The 21,375-nt window shown below is 53.1% G+C and overlaps 2 protein-coding genes across 11 annotated transcripts; one reads left to right on the forward strand and one right to left on the reverse strand.

Moving 5' to 3' along the window:
* Positions 1–884: 884 nt before the first annotated feature.
* Positions 885–5,155, reverse strand: FOXE1 (forkhead box E1 (thyroid transcription factor 2)). The gene has a single exon (XM_015280733.4). It carries the CDS (start codon positions 5,111–5,113, stop codon positions 4,247–4,249), a length of 867 nt encoding a protein of 288 aa, XP_015136219.2. The 5' UTR covers positions 5,114–5,155; the 3' UTR covers positions 885–4,246.
* On the forward strand, positions 4,620–18,828 carry LOC101749568. 10 transcript variants are annotated; one of them, XM_025145003.3, is made up of 6 exons: positions 4,620–4,802; positions 5,484–5,792; positions 6,552–6,650; positions 11,433–13,034; positions 13,344–13,437; positions 14,595–18,828. In XM_025145003.3, the coding sequence occupies exon 6, from the start codon at positions 15,004–15,006 to the stop codon at positions 16,012–16,014; it is 1,011 nt and encodes a 336-aa protein (XP_025000771.2). In that variant the 5' UTR covers positions 4,620–4,802; positions 5,484–5,792; positions 6,552–6,650; positions 11,433–13,034; positions 13,344–13,437; positions 14,595–15,003; the 3' UTR covers positions 16,015–18,828. The 10 variants fall into 10 exon arrangements, with proteins under 10 accessions (XP_025000771.2, XP_046761594.1, XP_046761595.1 ...); XM_025145004.3 differs by lacking the exon at positions 4,620–4,802 and having other exon boundaries at positions 5,151–5,792; positions 6,546–6,650; positions 9,789–13,034; XM_025145006.3 differs by lacking the exon at positions 4,620–4,802 and having other exon boundaries at positions 5,151–5,792; positions 6,546–6,650.
* Positions 18,829–21,375: the final 2,547 nt, after the last annotated feature.

Here is a 21,375-nt window from a genome sequence, read left to right on the forward strand (position 1 = left end):
ACCACTGACTGTTCTCACATTTACATTAACTGGGGTCCACTTCGTGAAAGAAATGAGACGTAGTGCCCAGGGGCACAGCAGGAACGAACACACACTGCACATCCCAGCAGGCAGTCCTCACTCAGCCCACTGATGTGGGGCCTCTTGGCTGTGGTGGCAGAGGGGTCCCAGCCTTAAACGCAGCTGGGCTGCAGCACCCATCCGTGGTCAGATAACTTGTATCTACACTTGTTTTCATTTATACAGATAATGAGTACTTATTCTGTGTGGCTTGAGCTGTCTGTGACTCCAAGGTGGCAGCAAGGGTCTCTGCACTGGTCATGGTGGTCAGTCAGTGTAGGATCACTAACAGGTTATTCAAATAAAAGCAGTTTTAGAGAGAAGGAGAAGGGGGAAGGGAGAGGAGAGGAGGGGAGGGGAGGGAAGGGAGTGAAGGGGAGTGAAGGGGAGGGAAGGCAAGGCAAGGCAAGGCAAGGAGAAAACCAAAAACAAATTGGGAACCACTGGAAGTCTCATCATATAGGCAGATCGTGTTAAGACAACACACATAAATAGATCTTGAGGGCAGAGAAGGAAGAAATCATCACCATCAACACCATGAGCCTGCTGGTGACAAGGAGGAAGCTTCACCAGGCACGCTGCCATCTGCCTATTGATGGTACCAGGATGGTAGCAACTTGCTATAAGCCCCCACCCCTCCTCCCATGCCACACGCACACAGCACACAGCCACCAATTTCAGGGCACAGAAAGGGTGTGCTTAGTCAAAAAGCAGGGTTAGACACCGAGAATCATTTTTGTGTGTGGCCATCTCTGCTGCATTACTGCTGGTTTCCTGCATCAGTTTGGACAACGAGCAGATGCTGTCATTATGATAACACTTCGTTACAAACAAAAGGACAAAGATTTATTTCCATTACTAGTGAAGTAGAAGAGTAGATACAAAAGAAATATATCTCTAATACGTACTTAATTTTTTTCCCCTACGCTTATCAACAGCTTTCCTGCAGGCAAGGCAAGGTGTGCCTGCCCCACACCCCACGTGGAGCAGGCGCTGCACTGCTCTGTCCTTCTGCAAATGCCCACCGCAACCTGCTGCACTCATCTCCCAAAGATCAAAGGCTACTTTGAATCTTAGACTAACTTCGCTGCAAGGAAAGCCCTGCAATATTTACAGTCGCGTTTCCAGAAATAGAAAGTTCCCTAATTCTGAGAATTACAAGCAAAGCATCAGTTAGCACGCATTGACATCCCATGGTCCAATGTGACGTATCCCCATTTCCCCACAGATGTGGCATATCCCCATTTCCTTGCAGCCCCTGTGCAGAGTCCCACACAGGGGCCGTGTAGCTCCTTGCTGAGCACAGATCCTGCCCAGGAGGTGTGTGGCCCCGTGCCCAGGCCCATGGTGCAATGTTAACCACATTCGCTGCAGGAAGTATGCTTCCCAGGTGTCTGGTTTCCCTCGTTTGTGGGCAGAAATGATTTGGAGAGAAAAAAAGAACAAGCACCTAGATCTTATCAGCTAACAGTGCATGGCTGAACCTACCCAATTTGTACCTCATGAGTCATGAAGGTCTATCGTGCATGTCCTCTAGACACTGAGTTTTGCTCTTGAACCTTTGTGAGATGCTATCTGAGGTCAGGAGGAGCTTACACAAGGCAAAACGCTCTCTGGTGCAGTCCTCATCCCCCGGTAAGAGGCGAAGCAGCTGACAGTAAAGGCAACTGAAGGTAGCTGCTGCCAGAGGAAGGCTGAAGAGACGGTTTCCCACCAAAAATAAAACAAAAAAAAACCCCTACACTAACAAAAGTGTCCCTGTGCCTCCAGTAAGGCCAGGGTGAGGTGGCTGAGGACTGGCGAGCCCTGAACCTTCTGTCCCTGCTCAGCACTGGTGCAAAGCACTGATGCTAGAAAGGCACTTTGTACAGAAGATGCACCCATGTGTGCACACAGACATGCAGTCCACAGTGAGCTGTGAAGCAGACACATGCAGCAGTGCACACCTGCACCCACACCTCAGCACTCACACCTGTGCACACACGTGCACAGCCACCACCTGCAGGCAGAACAGGCACGTGGAGAGCCCAGGCACACCGCTCAGCTGCAGCTCCCTCAGAAGCAAGGCTCTGCCCTGCTCCAACAAAGCCGATGAAACACAGTCTGGTGAGTGAAGGGACCCAGCTCACACCCTGCAGGCCCAAGGGACGCCTCCAAACAGCCAGCACTCAGCCCTTGGTGGCTTGCAGGCTCCTCCTGCAGTTGAGAGGGGGTCAGCTGGGAGCAGAGCTGGGAAGCTGCAGCAGGACCCCACTTGCGATGGCAGCAGTCCCTGGGCACACTGGGACTGGGAAGGACATGGAAAGAGGCGGTGCTGCTCCTCAGGAACAATGGTGCAGGAGGGCCCAAGCAGGCTCACACATCACCTAGGCCAGGACAGCAGCTCTGGGCCAGCCCACAGGTGGCTCAACCACCACACGCCATCCTCTGAGGAAAGCATGCCCCAAGTCCAGTGCTTGTCTTCTGTCTTCAGGGAAGGCTGTCCCGCAGCTTCTCCTCCCTGCTTATCACAGAGAGCTTGCACCGAGCACTGGGGACACCCTTCCACCTTCGTGCTCTATTTTCTCCCTCTCGTGCTCCACCTGGATACCTGGGCTCTGGCACCCAGTGAAGGCAAGGAACTTCCCTCTATCCAAATTTCACACCACTGAGGAGACCTCACCTGAAAAGTCCTCCATGGAGCTGAAGGCTCAGCTGTCCTCAGGGGATGTGAGCTCTCTGCAGCAGTGTACAGCAGCAGGACAAGAGGCATACAGTGAGACTAGAGAGGTGCTGAGTGTATAGGAGAAACTCCCCCCAGAGGACAGTCAAGTTGCCCACTCTGCTGTCTCCACTGTCTAGACTTTGCAGGAGAGCCCTGAGAACCCGGTCTTACTCCTGGCTGACCGCTTTGAGCATGAGGCTGGAACAGAAACTTCCCAACTTCCAGCCTCCCACCTGAGTCCCACTGCAGTCTGCACCCATGCTGAGAGACTGATGTGCACCCTCTCCTCTCCCAGCGCTCCTGCTGAGGCTCCTGCTGTGCTTCACACTCAACTCCCCACTCAGAGCTCCACCAATTTCTACGACCCACACACCAGCCTTCTTCTTCTGCCCCACTCACACAGCCTCCCACTTCCACAGCACAAGGAGCTGTACAGGATCCTTGCAGTAGCAGGGCTACACCCGTGCTCACAGCCCCTGAGCGAGTCCTGCTCATTTCTGGGCTTCCCTGTCCCCTTCCAGAGGTGGTGGGATCTGTCTGGAGTGATCTGTCTTGGGTTTCTCCATGGATCTATCTTAAAGCCTTTGCCTCTCATGGATAGATTTTAAAGCCCCCCTCCATGTTTTCTTCTCACTTTTCCAGAGAAAAAGGAAGGGAAGAGCTTGAAACAGAAGATGTGCAAGCAAAGATCAGAAGACATCATCCCTGCCTCTCTCACTTCTGGAGGAGATGCTGTCCTCCCTAGGCTATGGGCAGAGCTGGGCTGACTCTAGGATTTGAGTGAGGATGAGAGAACCCTCCATGCAGATCTCTGTCCCAAACCCCCATGGTCCAAATTCAGTGCTGGATCCCACTCTAAAGCCAGATGAGAATCCCTGGGCTTTGTCCGATCAAGTCGAGAAGATCTCTGAGGGTGGAGACCCCACAGCCCCACTCGGTCTCTCTCATTTCCAGGGGCTGCCGGCAGAACTCCCCGCTTTGAGCCCCAGAGTCCTCCCCACCTCCTGCAGCACGCAGCGTGCCACTGGGCTCAGCTGCATCCCCGAACCTTTCCCAGTCCTGGCTGTGTCGCTGGTGTACGGCACAGCACCGATGCGGCAGCAGTGTGACATCAGCGACGCACCACCGCCAGCACCACATACCACACCTGCACGGCTCCGGCTCGATGGGACCGGAGAGGGCATCCTCCTGCCTCCCTCCTGCCCGAGCCCGGCAGGCGTTTCACTCTGCGAGCAAAGTCACGAACAGCAGAGTTGTTTTTTTTTTTTTCCAGCGGCGTCTTCCGAGAGTCCCAGGCATCGGCACCGGGAGGGAGCGGGGAGGGCGGCGGAGAGCTCTGCGCCCCTGCCCGCGGAAAGCGGGCGGCACCGGGGGGGGCTCCTTCACCCGGCCCGACGGCGGCGGGGCTCTCCGCGCCCCCGCGGCTCCGAGCGCGGCGTCCTCCGCCTCCGCCCGGTGCGCGCCGTCGGGCGGGGCCGCGGGTCAGAGCGCGGGGACGAACCTGTCGGGGCCGCCGGGGAAGGCGCTCTGCCGCAGCCCGGGGTCGGCTGCGCCCACCTGCCCGCCGGCACCGTAGGCGTGGGGCAGCGGCGCGTAGGGCGCGGGCGAGCGGCGGCCGTACAGCCCGGCGGGGGCGGGCGGCGAGGCGGGCAGCACGAAGCGCCCCGGGGGCGCGTACAGAGGCCCCGCGCCGGGCGGCGGCGCGTAGGGCCCGGGGGCGGCGGGCAGCGGGCCGTAGCCGTGGGGCAGCGCGGCGCCGGAGCAGCCCTGCGCGGGGCAGGCGGCGGCGAAGGCGCAGGACGGGGCGGCGGGGGCCGGGGCCAGCTCGGCGGGCGGCGGGAACAGGCGGCAGGGCGCGGCGGGGCGCTCGGCGAGGAAGGCCGGGTAGGTGGAGAGGTCGCTGCGTTTGAAGCGCTTCCTGCGGCGAAGGAAGCTGCCGCTCTCGAACATGTCTCGGGCGTGCGGGTCGAGCGTCCAGTAGTTGCCCTTGCCGGGGCGGCCGGGTTCCCGCGGCACCTTGACGAAGCAGTCGTTGAGGGTGAGGTTGTGGCGGATGCTGTTCTGCCACTTGCGCGGGCTGTCGCGGTAGAAGGGGAAGCGCTCGGTGATGAAGCGGTAGATGCCGCCCAGCGTGAGCCGCCGCTCGGGCGCCTGCCCGATGGCCATGGCGATGAGCGCGATGTAGCTGTAGGGCGGCTTGCCCCGCTCCGCCGGACGCTTGCGCCGCCGCCGCCCGCCCCGCGCCCCCGCCGCCGCCGCCGCCGCCGCCTCCTCCCCGGACGGCGCCGCGTCCGCCTTCAGCGGCGGTGGCGGCGGGGGGCCCGGTGGCAGCCGGCTTTCGGCGGTCATGCGGCCGTCGGGGCGGCCCCGGCGCGGGCCGGGACGAACAGCGCGGCGCGGCACCGCCGCCGCGGCTTTTATGCGGAGGTGTCCGGCGGCTCCGCGCCCCGGCGGCCGGCACTCCCCCTGCAACGCCCCGCATCCCGGGAGGCGCGGACAGGGCCGGGCGTGCCGCGCCGCCGCCGCCTCGGGCAGGGGCAGGGGCAGGGGCAGGACAATCGCCCCTCTCCTGGCCCCTCCGGCCCCGCAGCCCCCACCGCCCTGCCCGACTCCACGCTGCCGGGTGGGAGCCCCGTGGGCGCGCGACGGGACCCCACGGTGCTGGAGTGCGGCGCACACTCTCGGCTCGCACCCCAGCTCTCCCCGAAATAAACTGCAGGACGAACAGTGACAGATCCAGCGGGGCTGTGAGTGAGCGGGCTTGGATAGCGACGTGCAGCCCGTCCAAGCGAGACGTGCTCGGAACGCAACCCCCGTCTCCAGCAATGACCCGACACAGCGCTCGGTGTCTCTGCGCTATTTCACCCCATACAGCCCGCTGGTCCCAGCGCCGCGGGGCTCCTTACAACCTGGAAGGAGCTCTCCTGGGTGCTCCGTGGCTGCTGCTGGGAGCTGCCAGCCCCCTCTTGCCTGGTACTGGGATCTTAGGGCCAGACCCACGGCTGAGTGACACCAGTACGGACAGCTGGTAAGAAGTGCTTACTTAGGTCGGTACACTTGCACCAGCACCGGAACAGCACAGCTGCCTGATGCTGGCATTGTGGAGCTCAGGACCAGTGAACAGTGGGACTTCTTGAGCTGGGATGGAAGGAATCACTGTGTCTGGGTGTGCTCACGGGTGTGTGTGCACAGGAGACAGACACAAGTGTGCTGGGGCACTGATCTGGGCTTGGGGGTGTGTGTGGAGCTCATGGGTCTGCACTGGGGTGTGTGTGTGCGTGCAAGCACAGAGATCTGCAGTGTGCTCAGGCACAGAGCATGATGTCCGTGGGTGTGCAGCAGTGGGTTTGCAGGCAGGCTGACACACAGGGCATGGGTGTGCAGAGAGCTGGACTCAAAGATCCGTGCAGATGCTCTTCATGGCTGTGCAGCCAGTGCTGCCCATGTCTTGGTGCCCACAGTCACTTCTCCAAAAACTCATGTCAGCAGCGTGATGAGCCTGGAGCTGTGGAAAAGCACTTCTAGAGCCTTTGGGACCGTTGCACAAAGGGTCTTCAGGTGAATAAGGGGAGGTGGGAGATGCTCCTGGTGAAACAGCAGTGCAGCAATGCCATTTCTCCAAGTGGAGGCAAATTTGTGTGCGCGAGGACCCATTTGCATGCACCAAACGAGCCCAAGCCCTGGTTCTTAGCTAAATAAGAGGACCTAGAGTCTCAGGCCACCTGCCTACTTCTGTAGCTTCTAGCAGAAAAAAACTAAGCGGTGTCTCTTTCTGTCTGAGTTGCAGCCCCAAGGAGCCGGATGCAGACGTGGCAGGATTTGATGTTGCTTGCTGCAGCCTTCATGCCAAAAGTCATCCTCCTGCACTGGCACCCTTCTTGTTGAAGTAAGCAGAACCCTGGGGTAGTGCTGCCCTGGAGAAAGCCAGAAGCACATCCCTCCTGCATGAAAGCAGTGGAGCTGCCTCTCCTGCAGTGCCCTCCGGCTCACAGAGGTCTGAAGCAGGGCAGGAATTCTCTGATCCGATTGTCTAAAAGTCAGCTCAGTGGTTCAGTGGTTCAGTCCCTCTGGGGCTGTGCCTTTCTGCGTCATGCCAATTCCGTGCCTCCAGAGGGCAAAGTCAGATCATGCTTCACTCTGCACTGGTAGATGATAGGGAAGGAAAGGTGTGCGCGGGGCGGGATGGCATGCTGGAACTGCTTCTGCCCTCCCTGCTGGTGATGGAAATGGTTTTCCAAATAAAGCACTTTCCCTGGTAGATCCCAGCCTGTAAGAAAAATGAACTGGATACCAAAATAGCATGTACTGGCTCCTGTTCCTTCTCTTTCCCTCATCATACGTGGCAAGCTGCAAAGCCAACTTCTGTGAGTGAAGTGGCATTCATGTAATGCGGTGTCCTGGTGGTTATCCTCAATCTGACATTGTCATCTGCCCACTTAAAAGCACTTCCAGCTCTCCAGTCTGGGGGCAGGAGTACATCTGGTACCTCTTTTGATTTCCACTTCTGATGGGAAGTGAGACTGTGGGATTCACCCAGCTGCATCTCAGGCTGCTGCTCTCCATCTCCTATAAATCAAAGTCCTGTCCCTTGCTGGAGTGGGAGGCTTGGTGCACTTCCTGTTCATGAGCACTTTCCTTCTCTTTTGATTTAGCCTTGCTAGAGGAAGGACAAAGGTTTTTATAATGAAAGAATCAAATGTTTCTGTATAGTCTTTTCCCCACGGCTGGTTTACCAAATAACAGAAAATCTTATACATTGGCTAAACATTCATCATGCAAAGGAAAATGTGTGATAGCTACAGGAGTGTTACCCATACGAAAGCTGCGGTCTGTCCTTTCTCTTGATCCCAGGGACAAAGTTTTGGGCAGCACCAGCACTGTCAGTGGGTTTCTGTCTGAATTCCCCAGGTCAGATCCTACTGCAAATTGCAACTGCTGCATTGCAAATGCAGCAGGCGCTCACTGGTTTTGAGACCAGGCACTGCCGGATATGCCCTGCACAAGAGCATTGTGCCACGGACTCTCAGTGCTGGAGTTTGTTAGTAGCAGTAGGTGCCAGAGAAATATCCCAGCCAAAATCCCATCTGCTTGGATCTCCAAAGGCAATTTCCAACCATGGAAAAAATCCAGTCCTCCAGGCGTCCTTCATTCCTGATGCCCGTGCTGCAAACCACACCCCTGCAATACCTCAGGAGTAATCTGGGAAGCCCTGCTCCCCATGAGCCCCATGCCCTGGAGGGCTTCTCCACCACCAAACCGGAGGGAAGCGGGCACAAAGCACGTGGACAGCCCATTCAGGTGCTGCACACTCATAGCTTTGGTTCCAGCATCAGAATGCCTCTCATCTCAGAAGGCAGAAAGGTTTCGTTCTGCCTCCCGGTCCCAGGAACGCAGAGCTGTATTTAACATGCTGCAAGTCATGTCTTCATTGGAGCCAAGTTCCCAGATTGGATCAGCTGAACACAAGTGGAACAAGAGCAATATGCTGCAGCACAGCCTGCGCACGAAGCACAGCTGCCTCTCTGATGGGATGGCAGCTTTGGTTCTCTGTTGGTTCTGTTTGGCATGAGGACTCCTCTGCTGGAGGCATGGGAGCACCAAAGCCAGGCACGTGATGGCACTCTGTGATAAAGGACCCCTACCTGCAGCCTGTGGTGAATATCCAGGAGGGGATCACCAGGCTGAGTCTGTTGGACCGAGAGAGGTGATGAGCACACCATTCACTTCCAGAGCATGTGTCCACAAAGAATAGCCCAGAATCACTGAGCTGAAAACATCATGCATCTGACTGGAGTCAGTGGAGGATGAGAGCACAGTGGTGGCTGGCTGCATGGATATGTGGAAATACTGCGTACTGGGGGCTTGGTTCGGGGACCAAAGGGAAATCTCCAATGAGAACTGATGTACAGCTGCCACACAGGTTGTGGCCATGCGGCAGGAGAGAGGCTGGAAAGTAGCAGTGAATGGGAAGTGATCTCTGCGTATTTGCATCAGGAGATGTTTACATGCCCACTCCGGTGGGAGCCAGGTTTCATGCTGCATCAGTAGCCTGGCTGCTTATCATCAGTTGTGTTTTCCCAAATGTTGTCTTCCAGCTGAAGCAATATTTAGAGCCGGTTTGCAAGAGAATGAGCTGCCCGTTCTTGCCTCTGTACCTCCAAGAAATCACTGGGAGCTGAGCAGATCTGCCAGATTCTGTAAGAGGAGGAGCTGACTTTTTGTGAGAACATGCAAAGTAGAGTCAGGCTCGCTACTGTAGGAAGAAAACCACTTGCTGTGCTTTTTTTGCAGGTGCTGTGAGGTTTGCATGGCTCTTGCTCTTCTAAAGCCTCTGCATTTCAGCAGCTCATGAAAATCTTCCAGGTGGTATCTTTGAATAGCCATTGGGCTGCTGGCATGGAAATAAGTTCCCCTGTTTTGCCTACCAAATGCCCCGTTTCAACAGTCATTCAGCAGTTTGGGGAGGTGTAATGCCCTCTCACAGTGGCTTAGATCTGTGGCATTCACACTCCCTGTAAAAAGGCTCTTCTTTCCCCTCCAAGTCCACCCTTGAGGACAGTGGCAAGGGACACCGGCCAGAGGGCGCAGATTTCGGCATGCAGAGTCACAGGCATTCCACTAACTTTGGTTGGGCAGGGAAAGGCCAAGCATGCAGGACACAGCTGTGGCTCAGATCGTGCAGGATGAGCACCTATGTTTCACGGATGCCCTGCTGGGACCCATCTGCTCTGCTGTGGGGCCCACAGGACCTGCAAGACGCTGAGGCCTGTGTTGTGTGAAGATGGGTTTTGCTTGCTGGAGCTCTGGTTCATCCCTCTTTGCAGCTAGTGGTGAATTCTGACACCTGATAGACAATGATAACAATGGATGCAACAATTTGGAGATAATCATTTTCTGCTTACCTAGGAAGAATAATTATTTAATTACTTGCTGTTACGTGAACAAAGTGTCCTTGCAAATATCTTGCTTTATTTCATTAAGTTATATGGAAAGAAACATTTGCTTTCTTTTTTCTTCATTGCAGACGGAACAACGTTACTCTGGACATCATCTTTTTCTAAACAGTGCCTCAGTGGGATGGAGAGGGGTTGGGTCATTTTTAGACAAACTGTTAGGAGATTAATTCCCCAGCACATGTAGGAGAGAATTCTTGCTTGTGTTCTTTGTGGCACTGTTCTTGGTGCTCCACCCAAACATGGCCATTAAGTCTTTAGTTGTCCTATGATTTAGTGAATCATAGGACAGTCGAGTTGTCCTATGATTTAGTGAACAGTTTAATCAGCCTATCCCTGACATGTTCTATGTTACAGTCCTTGCAGAGGGCTGAGCATCAGTTTCCTCATGGTCACAAGACAGTGGGAGAGCCAAGGAGGGAAATACCAGGCTTAGGAGCAAGTAGATGGGAGGGGTAGAGCAAGAGTGAGAGCACGTGAAGCAGGGGAAGGAGGAGGAGGAGGAGAAAGGCAGTGGAAAGGAAGGGTTAGGCCTGGAGCTGGAAGAAGATGGGAGCTTTTGCTGGAGGACTGGCTGGGCTGTCTCCTTCATGGAGAAGATCTTGAAGAGATGGACAAAAAAAAAAAATAATAATGCCCATTAGAGTGTTCCCCCCTCCAAGTCTTGGCCTGGAGTCAAAGACTTTCTGTGTAAGCATCCGTTTGGTTTGAGCAGATGAACATGAGAAGTAATGTTATTACAGCATTTTACGACTGATGTTTAAGGATCTGCGAGATGACTGTTAGGTTCTTCATGTTCTTTTTCTTTATTATTTTAAGAACAAGGAAGATCACTGACTAAACAGTATTACTGAACATTATTAATCTCGGTAAGTTAATAATGAGAAAATACTGGGTAATCTTCACATCTTCCATTTGTCATATTCGTTACAGACCCCTCTTTGGCTCCTCATTTGTTTCCTAGCTTGCTCAAAGCAGAAGGTAGGCCCATTATTTGGGTGAATCAAAGCTGTGCAACGAAAGAAGCATTCCTTTGCTCCAGGTCTTAGTGAAAGAGGAACAGTAGGAAGAGAAAGGCCTCTAAGTGCAGATGAGTGCACTGATGAGCTTTCCCACGTTCTTGTCTGTGGTTGCCTGTCAGCTTGGCTGGAGGGCCCAGGCACCAGCCTTGTGGATGGGCTGAGAGCTTGTCCTGAGGAAGGAAATCACCATCTAATGCCAAAATCCCATCTGAGATGCTTCATTATGGAAACACTGCAAGAATGAAAAGGTTGGCCTGAATCTCTGCACCTGATCTTCTGGTTTTGAAATGGGGAAGATTGGACATCATCCATGCGGACCTGTGGCATGGGTAGCGCTCTTGTATCAGCCTGCCTGCATGCTGGCCAAACCTCTCTGAGGTACCCTACCGCCTATTTGAAGTGCCAAGGCCTGAACAGCAGGCCTTGAACCAAAGCTGACCTCTAGATGAATCTCACAACCACTGAGAGTCACAGTAACAAGTGTGAGGGCAATCGGTGATGTATCTTAATCACTCTTGCTGTCCTCATGTAGCAATGGTTAGGTGCATTGCCTTGTTCTGTATTACTCTTGCAGTGTCATTTAATTATCTCATTGCTTTAAAGTTAAGTAAAGATAAACCCTCCGTCTTAACTTGCTGTCTGCGGGCTTTGTGCTGACCCCTCCTCTAGCAAAACACTTTTCCATGCTTACAGCTACACGAGGGAGTGCAAACTGCTGGGCCTACCTCTGCAAACCCCTGCTACGCTCTGAACAGCACATCTGCTGCCCCTGCAGGGAGGACCGTGCTAGACTTGGCAAAGAAAACTGTGCTTAAAATTGCACCTGTGTGTGTGCTGAAGCACATGCATGTTCCTGTGTAAAGCACCAGAGAATGCAAGGTACACCTGGCTACGAAGAGAGCTGTGAGTGCCTTCTGCCATCAGTGAGCTCAGACGTGCAAGGCGCTGAGGATGGGTTGGTAGCAGCCAGCACGACAGGCTGCTGCTCCAACTCCACGAGTGACAGCTGTAAAGAGCCTTTATTTCCAAAATAAAATGTAAAGCAGGATAGCCCGGGCTTACTTGTGCTGGTGGATGAAATTGAAGTGCTGTTACACAGAGCTCCTTTAGGGAAAAAGTTGTTTTGTTTTATTTTGTTGTTCTTTTTTTTCCCTAGGCCTTTTTGTTCTCACCACGTCTCTGACCCTTCATCACCGTGGTAAACCGTGGCAATAGTGCCCTGCTCACAAACACCTCCAGAAATTTCCTGGAGCTTTTCCTGGGCCTCTTGCACAGTATATAGTCCCAGATGAGGAAACTGCTTGTGACTAGGTTCAGAACTTTGCTTCTGCAGGGCTACAAAGGCTGTGAATAGCAGCAGTGCTCCTGCAAAGCCAGTGAAGATTTACCTTGGATGAGAATCCCAGCATTTACCTGAGGCCATATCTATTTCCAGAAGTGTGTATGTCATGGTAATCTGGATAGAGGGAAGGGCTTTTAAGTTTTGTGCTGCATTTAAAGCACACGTAGCACTGCTGTGTGTCTGTGCACTGGCTGCGTCATTTGGATAGCCTGGCCTTAACTGTTCAGTTATGAGTCCATATGTCACGTGTGACAGCTGTGCCTGAGGACAGGCTTACACGGGGACAGCAGGATCTCTGTGCTTCGTGCATTGTGAAGCCCTGCAGGTATCACACAGAGAGTCTCAGCCTCGCTTGCACCTTCAGCGAGAGGCTGGACCAGAGACCTCTCTATTTCTGCAGTTCTCTCTGTTACCGTGAGAGACACTGTGAGGCTGAGCCACGGTTCCCAAGAGTTCCTGTCAAGTCAGCTCAAATCCTGTCAGCCGTTTAGGAGAATGACCCACGGACGGAAGCAAAATGACTTTTCCTTGCGCCAGGTGCTCTGATCTCGTTTCTCCCAGCTGGCTCTGGTGGTTTTGCCTATGCCACTTAGGTCCTCAGACACAAACTACCGTGGAACCGAGCACCATGCTGCAATGTGCCAAACATCCCACAGGCAGCTGGCCGTGTCCCCGCTCCTCCCCTGGGATGGGAAGCAGCACTGAGAGCCCCTGGCTTGTGCTGGAGGCCGTGCAGACAGGGTGTTCCTCGCTGGTTCAGTGTAAATAGCTGAGCACTGGAGGTAATTTCTTTCAGTCACTTGTTACACGGCTTTATTGAATGGGGAGTGTCAATTTTTTTCTCTTCTGAACTAGTCTGGGCAACACTGACAGAGAAGCTGAAAAATAAGAGCTAGTCCTGCAGGAATGACTCATTCTGGCATGGGATTTGCAGAGCGGGATGAGAAGTTCAGGTAAAACAAAGGAAAATGGAGGCCTCAGTAAAACTCTGTGGTTTGGAGCATGACAGTTCGACTGCTGCAGAGTCCAAGCTGGAAACCCCCTCCCAACAAATTGCTCTACTCAACACCTTGGTAATGTCTAAAGCAAGGCAGTATGTGAGCTCGCTTGTTCCAGGCTCTTTCCCATGGGAGCTGTAGATCGGGCTGCTAATTACCATGGGACTGGAAAACAATTATTATTATTTTTAATTAAACACAAATAAAACAATGGCTGTCCCTTTAAAGTTTAACTTTGAAATATTTTCTGCATTTTTTTAACAGGGGTTACACCAGCCAAGTTCAGACAGAGCAGCACTGGAGTTTTGACAGAACTCAGGGCTATTTGCAGCCAGGTTTCTCCATCAAGGACAACATGGTAGGTGAGGGTGAAAGCAGAATTCCTGCCTAAATACGTGGGCAGGGAGAAGGGAGGCTGGGTTTCCTGGAGCAATGCTGGACATAGAGATTGCTCTCCTCTGCACTGCTTAACTATTTCAGCTTGCTTTCTTCACCTGAAATCTTCGCATGTGTATTCAGCAAGTTGTAGAGCAGTGGCCCAAGAGCAGCCATCTCCAGCATGTGGATTGGAGAGGGTCATTTTCCCACTATTTTTAAAAAACATCTCTATCTGTAAGATAAAAATGTTGGTGTGGTAACAGCAAAATGCAGAGGTGCCATGAAGTCACAGAGTGGCTTTTCTGGTACTTGTTTATAGTAGGGATACAGCACTTGCAGAAAGATTGTCCTCACTTGAGGTGGTAGAAGTATTGCTGAAACACTGGGAAGTATGACCCCCTATGATGTTTTGAGGGAGCTTATTGATGGAGTGGCCAAAACATTAATGGCAATGCTACCGCCTTTCAGCCAAAGCCAGTCCTGTTCTGCAGGCCACGAGGGGAGGAACACTGTTGGTCTGTACAGGCAAGCTGAGACCTAGTAGACCTTCTGGTGCCTACACTTGGCATGCAGTGAAGCACTGAGGTCCCTGTGCCCAGGCTTCTGCAGAGAGCAGCGGTGTCCCCAGCTACTCAGACTTCATGAAGCACGTGTTGCTGTCAGGGCAGCTGCAAAAGGCAGCAACATGTGGGAGGTGTAAGGCGACCCAGGATCTGATGTGGACCCTTCTCCGTTATCTGTCGGGGCTTAGGCCAGCCGAGGCTGGCATACGCACCCAGTGAGGCTGCGACTGCTTTCTTCAGCCTGGCCAGCCTGAGGGCAGCCCCACCTTGCAGGCACATTCCCCTGCGGATTAGCCCTGCAGGGAGTGTAGTGCCATAGGAATGTCCTCCCGGTGCAACCCGAAACCCACAGTGTGTTGCAGCCTGAAAAACTGGATGGGTTGTAGTCCTCAGTGTTGTGTTGGAATTCTTCACGATGAGGATGCTGAGACAGTGGCACAGGCTGGATGGGGCCCTTGCCTCATCGGGTGGGGGGCAACCAGCCCATGGCAGGAGGGTTGGATCAAATGATGTTTAAGGTTCCCTCCAACTCAGGCAATTCTGTGATTCTGTAATTCTATGATTCTCGACTCAGACCCTGGAGGAGATGACTGGAGGGATGGTCACCACCTGTCTTTCAAGGTCTGGAATGCTTCCTGGCTGCTCCAGCACCGGATGAGGTCACTGCCAGCACACCTGCATTCATCTCCTGCTACTTTCTGCCACTGTCTGTGGCTTTGAGGCCTAATGCTGCTACAAAGCAAGCTGAAAAATGGGTTTTCATTTCAACACTTCGGGGATTGAGCCCTCCCTTCTACACTGATTGAGCTGCGCGACACAGCTGGTCTAGCACGGGAGTAAACCTTGTTCACGTAAGATATATGTGCTGTTCTACTCCCTTTCATACGCAGCCTCTGGAGAAAGAGAATCGTTGCTCTGATCAGAAAAGCAACATCAGCTCATGTTGCCACTGGAGGTCTGACCCGAGTTAGGAAGTCCAAAAGATGCTTATCCCAACTTCTTCCTCCACAGGGCTCAGCCTAACCTCATACGCTGCTCTGCACACCAAAGCCCTCCTCATAGTGTTTTCTCCTGGGATGGGCCACAGCTGGTCCCTGGCCCAAAGCCCCCCACCCCAGGCACGGCGTGGCTTTCAGCCAACCCTGCCACCTATCCCTGCTGGCATATCAGCAGGCTGCGGCCTCCTGGGCCTCCGCTCCCACACTGGGGCCAGCACTGGGTGTGGAGAGAAGCCTATCTCGCAAGGCTGCTGTGCACAAAGCAGCTTTCCAGTGAGCTCATCATGGAGTCAGTGCCAGAACGAGTGCAAACAGAGCATGAAGGGTTTGCACCCACATGCCAGCCCGATGCAATACATATTTGGTAACCAGGATCGAGGTTCTGATCAAATTCCTGCTGATTATTGCCCAACCTCTGCAGCAGCACATGAGGTAGGTGAGGGGAGGTCCAGCTGTCACACACCATCTTCTGGGACAGCAGCAGCTGCTGCAGGGTTTGCTCCTGTTCAGGCTGCCAGGCCCTACTGCCGTGCTCTGTGTGGGGTGGGTCCTCTCCCCATGCGAGCGGCTCAGTGGGCACATTTCTGGAAGTACATGGGTCTGCATGTGGCTGCCTGGCACACAGCCTGTCCCACCAGCTCAAGCAGAGGTGTAGGCCCTGCTCTGGCACTGGATGTATTGGAGCCAGAGGCTCAGGGCTTGCTTGTCCTCCTTGGTGGGACCAGATCAGATAGGTGCCAGCAATCCGACTCCTGTCTGTGTGGCAAGGCAGAGCCCCAGATAGCAGACTGGGACTCCATGAGACAAAAAGCTCCCCATCTGTCTTGTAATTCAGCAGAGACCGTGTTCAACTCTTTGTTCGCTACTGGCGAGGGGCAGGTGAGGCTTCAGAGAGGTTTGGAAAGAAGGAAGAAAGAAAGGAAGGAAGCTGTGATGTTGCTGAAGAAAAGCCATAGTGCACACCCTGAGATCACTGTTTCCATCAGGAGTTGGTAAGAGTAGCAGCATGGTCCTTCTCCCTTCCCCATATAACAGGATAACACTAGCTGCCCAAATTTCGAGCACTACCATCACAGGAGGCCTTGGGTGACAGCAGAGGCTGGAACTGAATTGCCACCTGCAGCATGTGGCCCCCAAGCCTACTAAACCCCACCAGAGAGGAACAAGGGCTGCCTGGTACCAATGTGGAGAGCACAGCCCGTAATGACTGACCCAGTGCAGATCTCCCAGGGACAGGGCATTGCTCTTTTGCTCTGCCCTCATCCCTTCACCACTAGGAAATGGTTCTGTGCCCAAGTCATGGACTCGTCCTCCTTTCTTCCTCCTGCCTTCCTTTGTGGGGTCATCAACGGAACAGCAATGGCTGCAGGATGGGCATGGTGGATTTCCAGCTCCTGCGTTTTGTATGATGACCTGTATGCTTTCATCATGTATGCCTGACACCTGTATGCTTTCATCCCTCCCCTGGTGTTGTCTCGAGCATGCATTCCCTCTGCTAAGCTCCCGTTTCCTGTCTGTGAAGCAGAGATGAAGGTATTCCATGTCCTTCCCCATCGAGTTCTGGCACATTTGGCAGGTGCTAGGTAGGAAACATCTGAATCCAAACCTCAGCACTGACTCATTACCACTCAGGCCCTTAAAACGTTCCCGCACAGCGGTCTTTTCTCCCCAGAACCTTTCCCAGCCTTCTAGGCATGGAGCATGGGTGGCACTGTGCCAGAGCAAGAGACTGTGCCTCTCCTAAATGGTGCCTGAGGTCCTTCTCCACGTTATGGTTCTCATCATGTGCTGCTTCTTTGACTTATTTTTTTTTTTATTGTTTGGGGGAGGGCAGTGTTGTTTTAAAGCCTAGAGGGCTTTCAGGCTCACTGTATGTGGTGGGGTCACCTGGAGAGAGAGGCAGCAGTAAGACACATGTTTCTTTCTGGTTCTGTTCTGAGTCAGAATAGAAGATTTTCCGTGCAAAAGGATGTGGAATCAGAGTCTGCTGCCCAACCACCTTTCTTGGTCCAGTGATGGAGGCACCTAAAGCTCATGGGCAAGCCAGTTCTCCTGGGCTGCTCCTGTCCTACCGTGCTGGGCAGCTCTTGTGGAGAAGGACAGCAATTTACCCCTGCTCCCAGTACTCAGGGTAGCACTGTGGGGTCCACATGGTCCCTTTCCACAGCAGAGAGGAGGTCGCTTGGTTGGCAGAAGCACTGGGAACATGCTCCCCTGTGCTCACTGATGAGCCCAGCAGCACACGTACCTCCAAGCACTGAACAGGGGTGGGACAGCAGATAGCACTGCTCTGGGCATTCTGGACACACTGGCACTGGTGGCAAATGCCATATCTCTTAAAAGGCTGCAGCAGTACAGCAGTGCCTGTCCTGGATCGGTCAGCATCATCTTCCTGAATGGTGCAGGTACACACTGCAGGAGAGCAAGAGCCGGGCTGTCCCTCCATGAGCTGTGCTGTGCGCTGCACCAGGGCTGGGGGACCCTGTGCTCCAACTGAAATAGCACAGGGCTCTCAGAGGGTGACCAGGCAGCTGCTCCTGCCAGGAAGGGTTCATTGTGCCTGTCCTGCTCCAAGGACTTCTGGAGTGCTGCTCCATGAAAGTGCTGACATGTAAAATGTGCAAACACTTCTCTGAGCAGGAGCAGAAGCGATGCTGCCCCTGAGCCCCCTGTCTGGCCCAGTGGTCTTTAAATGACTGAGCCTCAGCATAAGGGGCTCAGATATCTCCTCCCCACGCCCTCCTGCTCCTGTGGCAGTGTGTAACCCAGGGAGAGATTATTGCCCCTGAGAGAGAAATGTGATGGGCTTGAAAAGAGTGTTCTTTGTGTAGGAAGCGGAGCAAAGGTACCACCAAGAGAGGGGCTCTGGTGGTTTGAGAGGATTTGGATGTCCACTGCAGGCGTGCTCCTAGTGCTCCCCATGGCCCAGCAGAGAGTGGGCCTGTGCACAGTTACACACACCAAGAAAGACAAAGTCTAGCAGGCAGCTGAAGCACAAGGTGAGCTAGCAGCTGGAGGCAAAACAAAACAAAACAAAAGCCTCTTCTGTGGGGCTGGACTGGATTCTGACCAGGGATTGTAAATACACATCAACGGCTGCATGTCCTCACTCGGCTCACGCTCCGCTAGCAGCAGGCTGACAAGTAACTTCTGGGTAATGAGGATCAATATTCCTCAAATGCAGCCCCGTGGTGATTCATCAGAAGAGCCTTTATCTTTGTCTTTCAAAAGCTTCAGTCATTTTAATGAAGAAGCAATTTCCTGCTGATCAAACGGGCAGCTGCCCAACACAAACTGCATGCGCTCAGAGACAAAGGCTTGCGATCCATCGGTTTACTGAGGGTTATATCCCAGAGTTAGGATAATCCTAGGTGGGACACCCACAGAAGGGTTGGCTGCTAGAGGCATTCCAGCGCCCTTGCAGCAGTATCTCGAGACCTGTGGATGAGCTCAACACAATGGAAGACCTCCAGTGAACTCTTTTCCAAGTCTTAGGGCTATCGAAATAGTATCTAAATCAGTGAGGCAGGTCTGAAGGCTTCATTCTGTTCTCTCCAGCACTGAGCATTCAGACGATTGTATCCCTGTTACACGCTTACCAAAAAGAAAGGGGGGAGATGGAGAAAGAAATTTCAATGGATGTGTGATTGTGCTTAGAGCTGCATTAATGCTGAGTGCTCAGAATAATGCAGAGGTAGAAGCGATATCGTGAGCAATGTTTGGTCTGCAGGCAGAATCTGTTTCCCATGACAGTGCCTTTCTGAAGCAGGAATTCCAGCATGAAATAAAACTTGTTAAAGTGGTAAAAGAGGAAGGCTCTATTGTCTCCTGCGTGACAGAATAATCCTTCCTCGTGAACAGGCTGCTGTCATTTCTCCCCTCTCATCTGTGAATTTTGGCTTCAGTCGACGTCGTGATTTTCACCAAGTATAAAAGTAAAGTCCTAACCCTTAAAAGAAATGCAGCCAACCCTGCAGGAACTTCCTGCAGACATGTTCCCTGCTGCAGACTTTCCTTTGCAGACTCTAAAATGTCTGACTGCTTTAAGCTGCAGTAGGGTTACCTGTTAGTGGAGATGCTTTACCATAGGAGATACTTCTCCCATCTCTTTCTGTTCCACTGGCTCCACACTACTCTCCCTTTTTTCAGTGCTTTGTTCACGTGCTGTCACTCTCCTGATTCCTTTTTAAAGCTTTCCTTTTGCAAATACCTTTATAAACCTGCAGACAGCAATTCAGACTTAACAGGTGAGCAGTGCCATCGTGCTGCTCTCCCTTTCCCCAGCTCCTTGTGCCCTGCGCTTGTTCCACCTTTCTCTCTGTGTTGGTGCTCTGGATTGAGGTGCTTCTGCTCAGTTGAGCCTCTGAGGTGATGTACCAATAATCACTCACAAATCATTTTGAACATGCCATGTATAGGAGCTAATATGTCAAAGGAATTGGATGTAGCAGTGAAACAGAGCTTTTATCTTTCCCACATTCCCATTCAAAACCTACTTACTGTCACTCCCGTCCCACTTACCTTATGTGTTGGGCAGGTAAGTCCAGCAGCACCCACTGAAATCTGATTGTCCCCAGCAGGACCCAGCAGTGTGTGATCATGGATATCAGCAGCCTGGCAAACTGGGAGGGCAGCTGCAGCCCCAGACAGCCATGCTGATGCTGGTGAGACCTTTGCTTTTTCTGTTTTTTCCTGGTAAATTCCACTCGGATTTGGCTGCTGTGATTTGTTGCAGCCTTTGCAAGCCAACAGAGGAATCCCTGATATCTTGCAAAGCTCTGCACCTCCAAATCCGACGACAGCCCTACACTGTCTGCCTGGTGATTCCTTGCATTTCTGAGACAGAAGCCTGTCAGTGGAATCGGGGCACGGATGACTCGGTTACTGGTTCATCAGCAGTTTAATTATGCAGCATTAAAATTCAGAGTGCTTCTTTTTGAAAGACCTACTCCAGCTGAAGCAGATGGGCCTGCTCAAAGCTGTAGCGTTTTGCAACCAACAGCCATTCACCTGTTCACACACAGATGTGTATCAGGTGTGTTACCTGCAGTGATAACACTGTAGGACAACTGCAATTGTCACCAAAGCACCCCTTTGGTGTGTGAGGAGTGGCTGAGGGGGCTGGGTTTGTTCAGTCTGCAGAAGAGGAGGCTCAGGGGAGACCTCATTGCTCCCTATAACTACCTGAAGGGAGGTTGTGGTGAGGTGGGGGTTGGACTCTGCTCCCATGTAAGTGGTGATAGGATGAGAGAGAATGGCCTCAAGTTGTGCCAGAGCAAGTTCAGGCTGGATATGAGGAAGAATTTCTTCTCTGAAAGAGTGGTGAGGTGCTGGAATGGGCTGCACAGGGAGGTGGGAGAGTCACCATCGTTGGAGCTGTTCAAGAGCCGTGCAGATGTGTCACTGAGGGACGTGGTCGGTGGGCATGGTGGGGGTGGGCTGGGTTGGGCTAGGGGATCTTAGTGGTCTTTTCCAACCTTAATGATTCTGCAGTTCTCTGATTGGCTCTCCCAGCACGGGTAGCTGCCAGCACAACCCACCAAGCCCTCCCTGCCCATGCACGAGTCCCTGTGCCCAAGTATTGCTGACACTTGTGCTTCCTAGATGTGTCAGAGGTATGACACACACTGTGCCACTCTGCCAGTGCCTCCGCTTTACCAGCAGCAGTGTCTTCTCTAGACCTTGGGCTGCTTTGCTCTGGAGCACTGCACCGAGAACAGATGCTTGCTGGGTCTGTGTCAGGAATTATCAGAAACAGGACTTTATGCTGAGTTTTTTTTATCAGAAGCTTGCCTTGTAATCCATGTGACAAGCACATCACAGATCTTCAAGGGATACTAATTAGTCACTTAAATGAGATTAAGCTGAAGATGCTGGCAAAGCCACTTGACGGCTATAATTGCCATCCTCCTGTTTGCTCAGCGCCTTTAGCTGGAGTTTGGGCAGGACTGGTGAGAACGCAGGATCACTCACGGGTGTAAGTGAGTGTGAGTCACATTTCCCCGGCTTCCTGCATGGCCTCTGCAGATTTCGAATGCAAGCCAGGCGGAAAGGGGAGAAAGCTTCAAGCTGCTTCCTCCAACAGAAAATCCTTTATATGGTTGAGGTGTTTCAGCATTCTTGAGGTGGCTGTTGCTTCACTGAGGTTGTTGTGTTAGGTTGTCATGTCTGATCTGCTGGCCACCTTTGCTGCAGTATGAAATCTGCAGCTTCTGCAGTTTCTTTTCAAAGGCTGGGGAAGGGAAAGCAAGCTGTGCCAGGTGCTATAAAGCACAGAGAATGTGTGGTCCCCTGCAGAGCATGCTACAGGGACAGCCTCACTTGGCTGCAGTCCACAGTAGTTGAATGTCGCACAGT

The sequence above is a fragment of the Gallus gallus genome, chromosome Z (assembly GCF_016699485.2).
Source record: "Gallus gallus isolate bGalGal1 chromosome Z, bGalGal1.mat.broiler.GRCg7b, whole genome shotgun sequence".
Taxonomy (NCBI): Eukaryota; Metazoa; Chordata; class Aves; order Galliformes; family Phasianidae; genus Gallus; species Gallus gallus.

Bases quoted from the DNA above. Each gene is read 5' to 3' on its own strand.
- LOC101749568 (XM_025145003.3), top strand. From the start codon at position 15,004: ATGCTTATCCCAACTTCTTCCTCCACAGGGCTCAGCCTAACCTCATAC.
- FOXE1 (XM_015280733.4), bottom strand. From the start codon at position 5,113: ATGACCGCCGAAAGCCGGCTGCCACCGGGCCCCCCGCCGCCACCGCCG.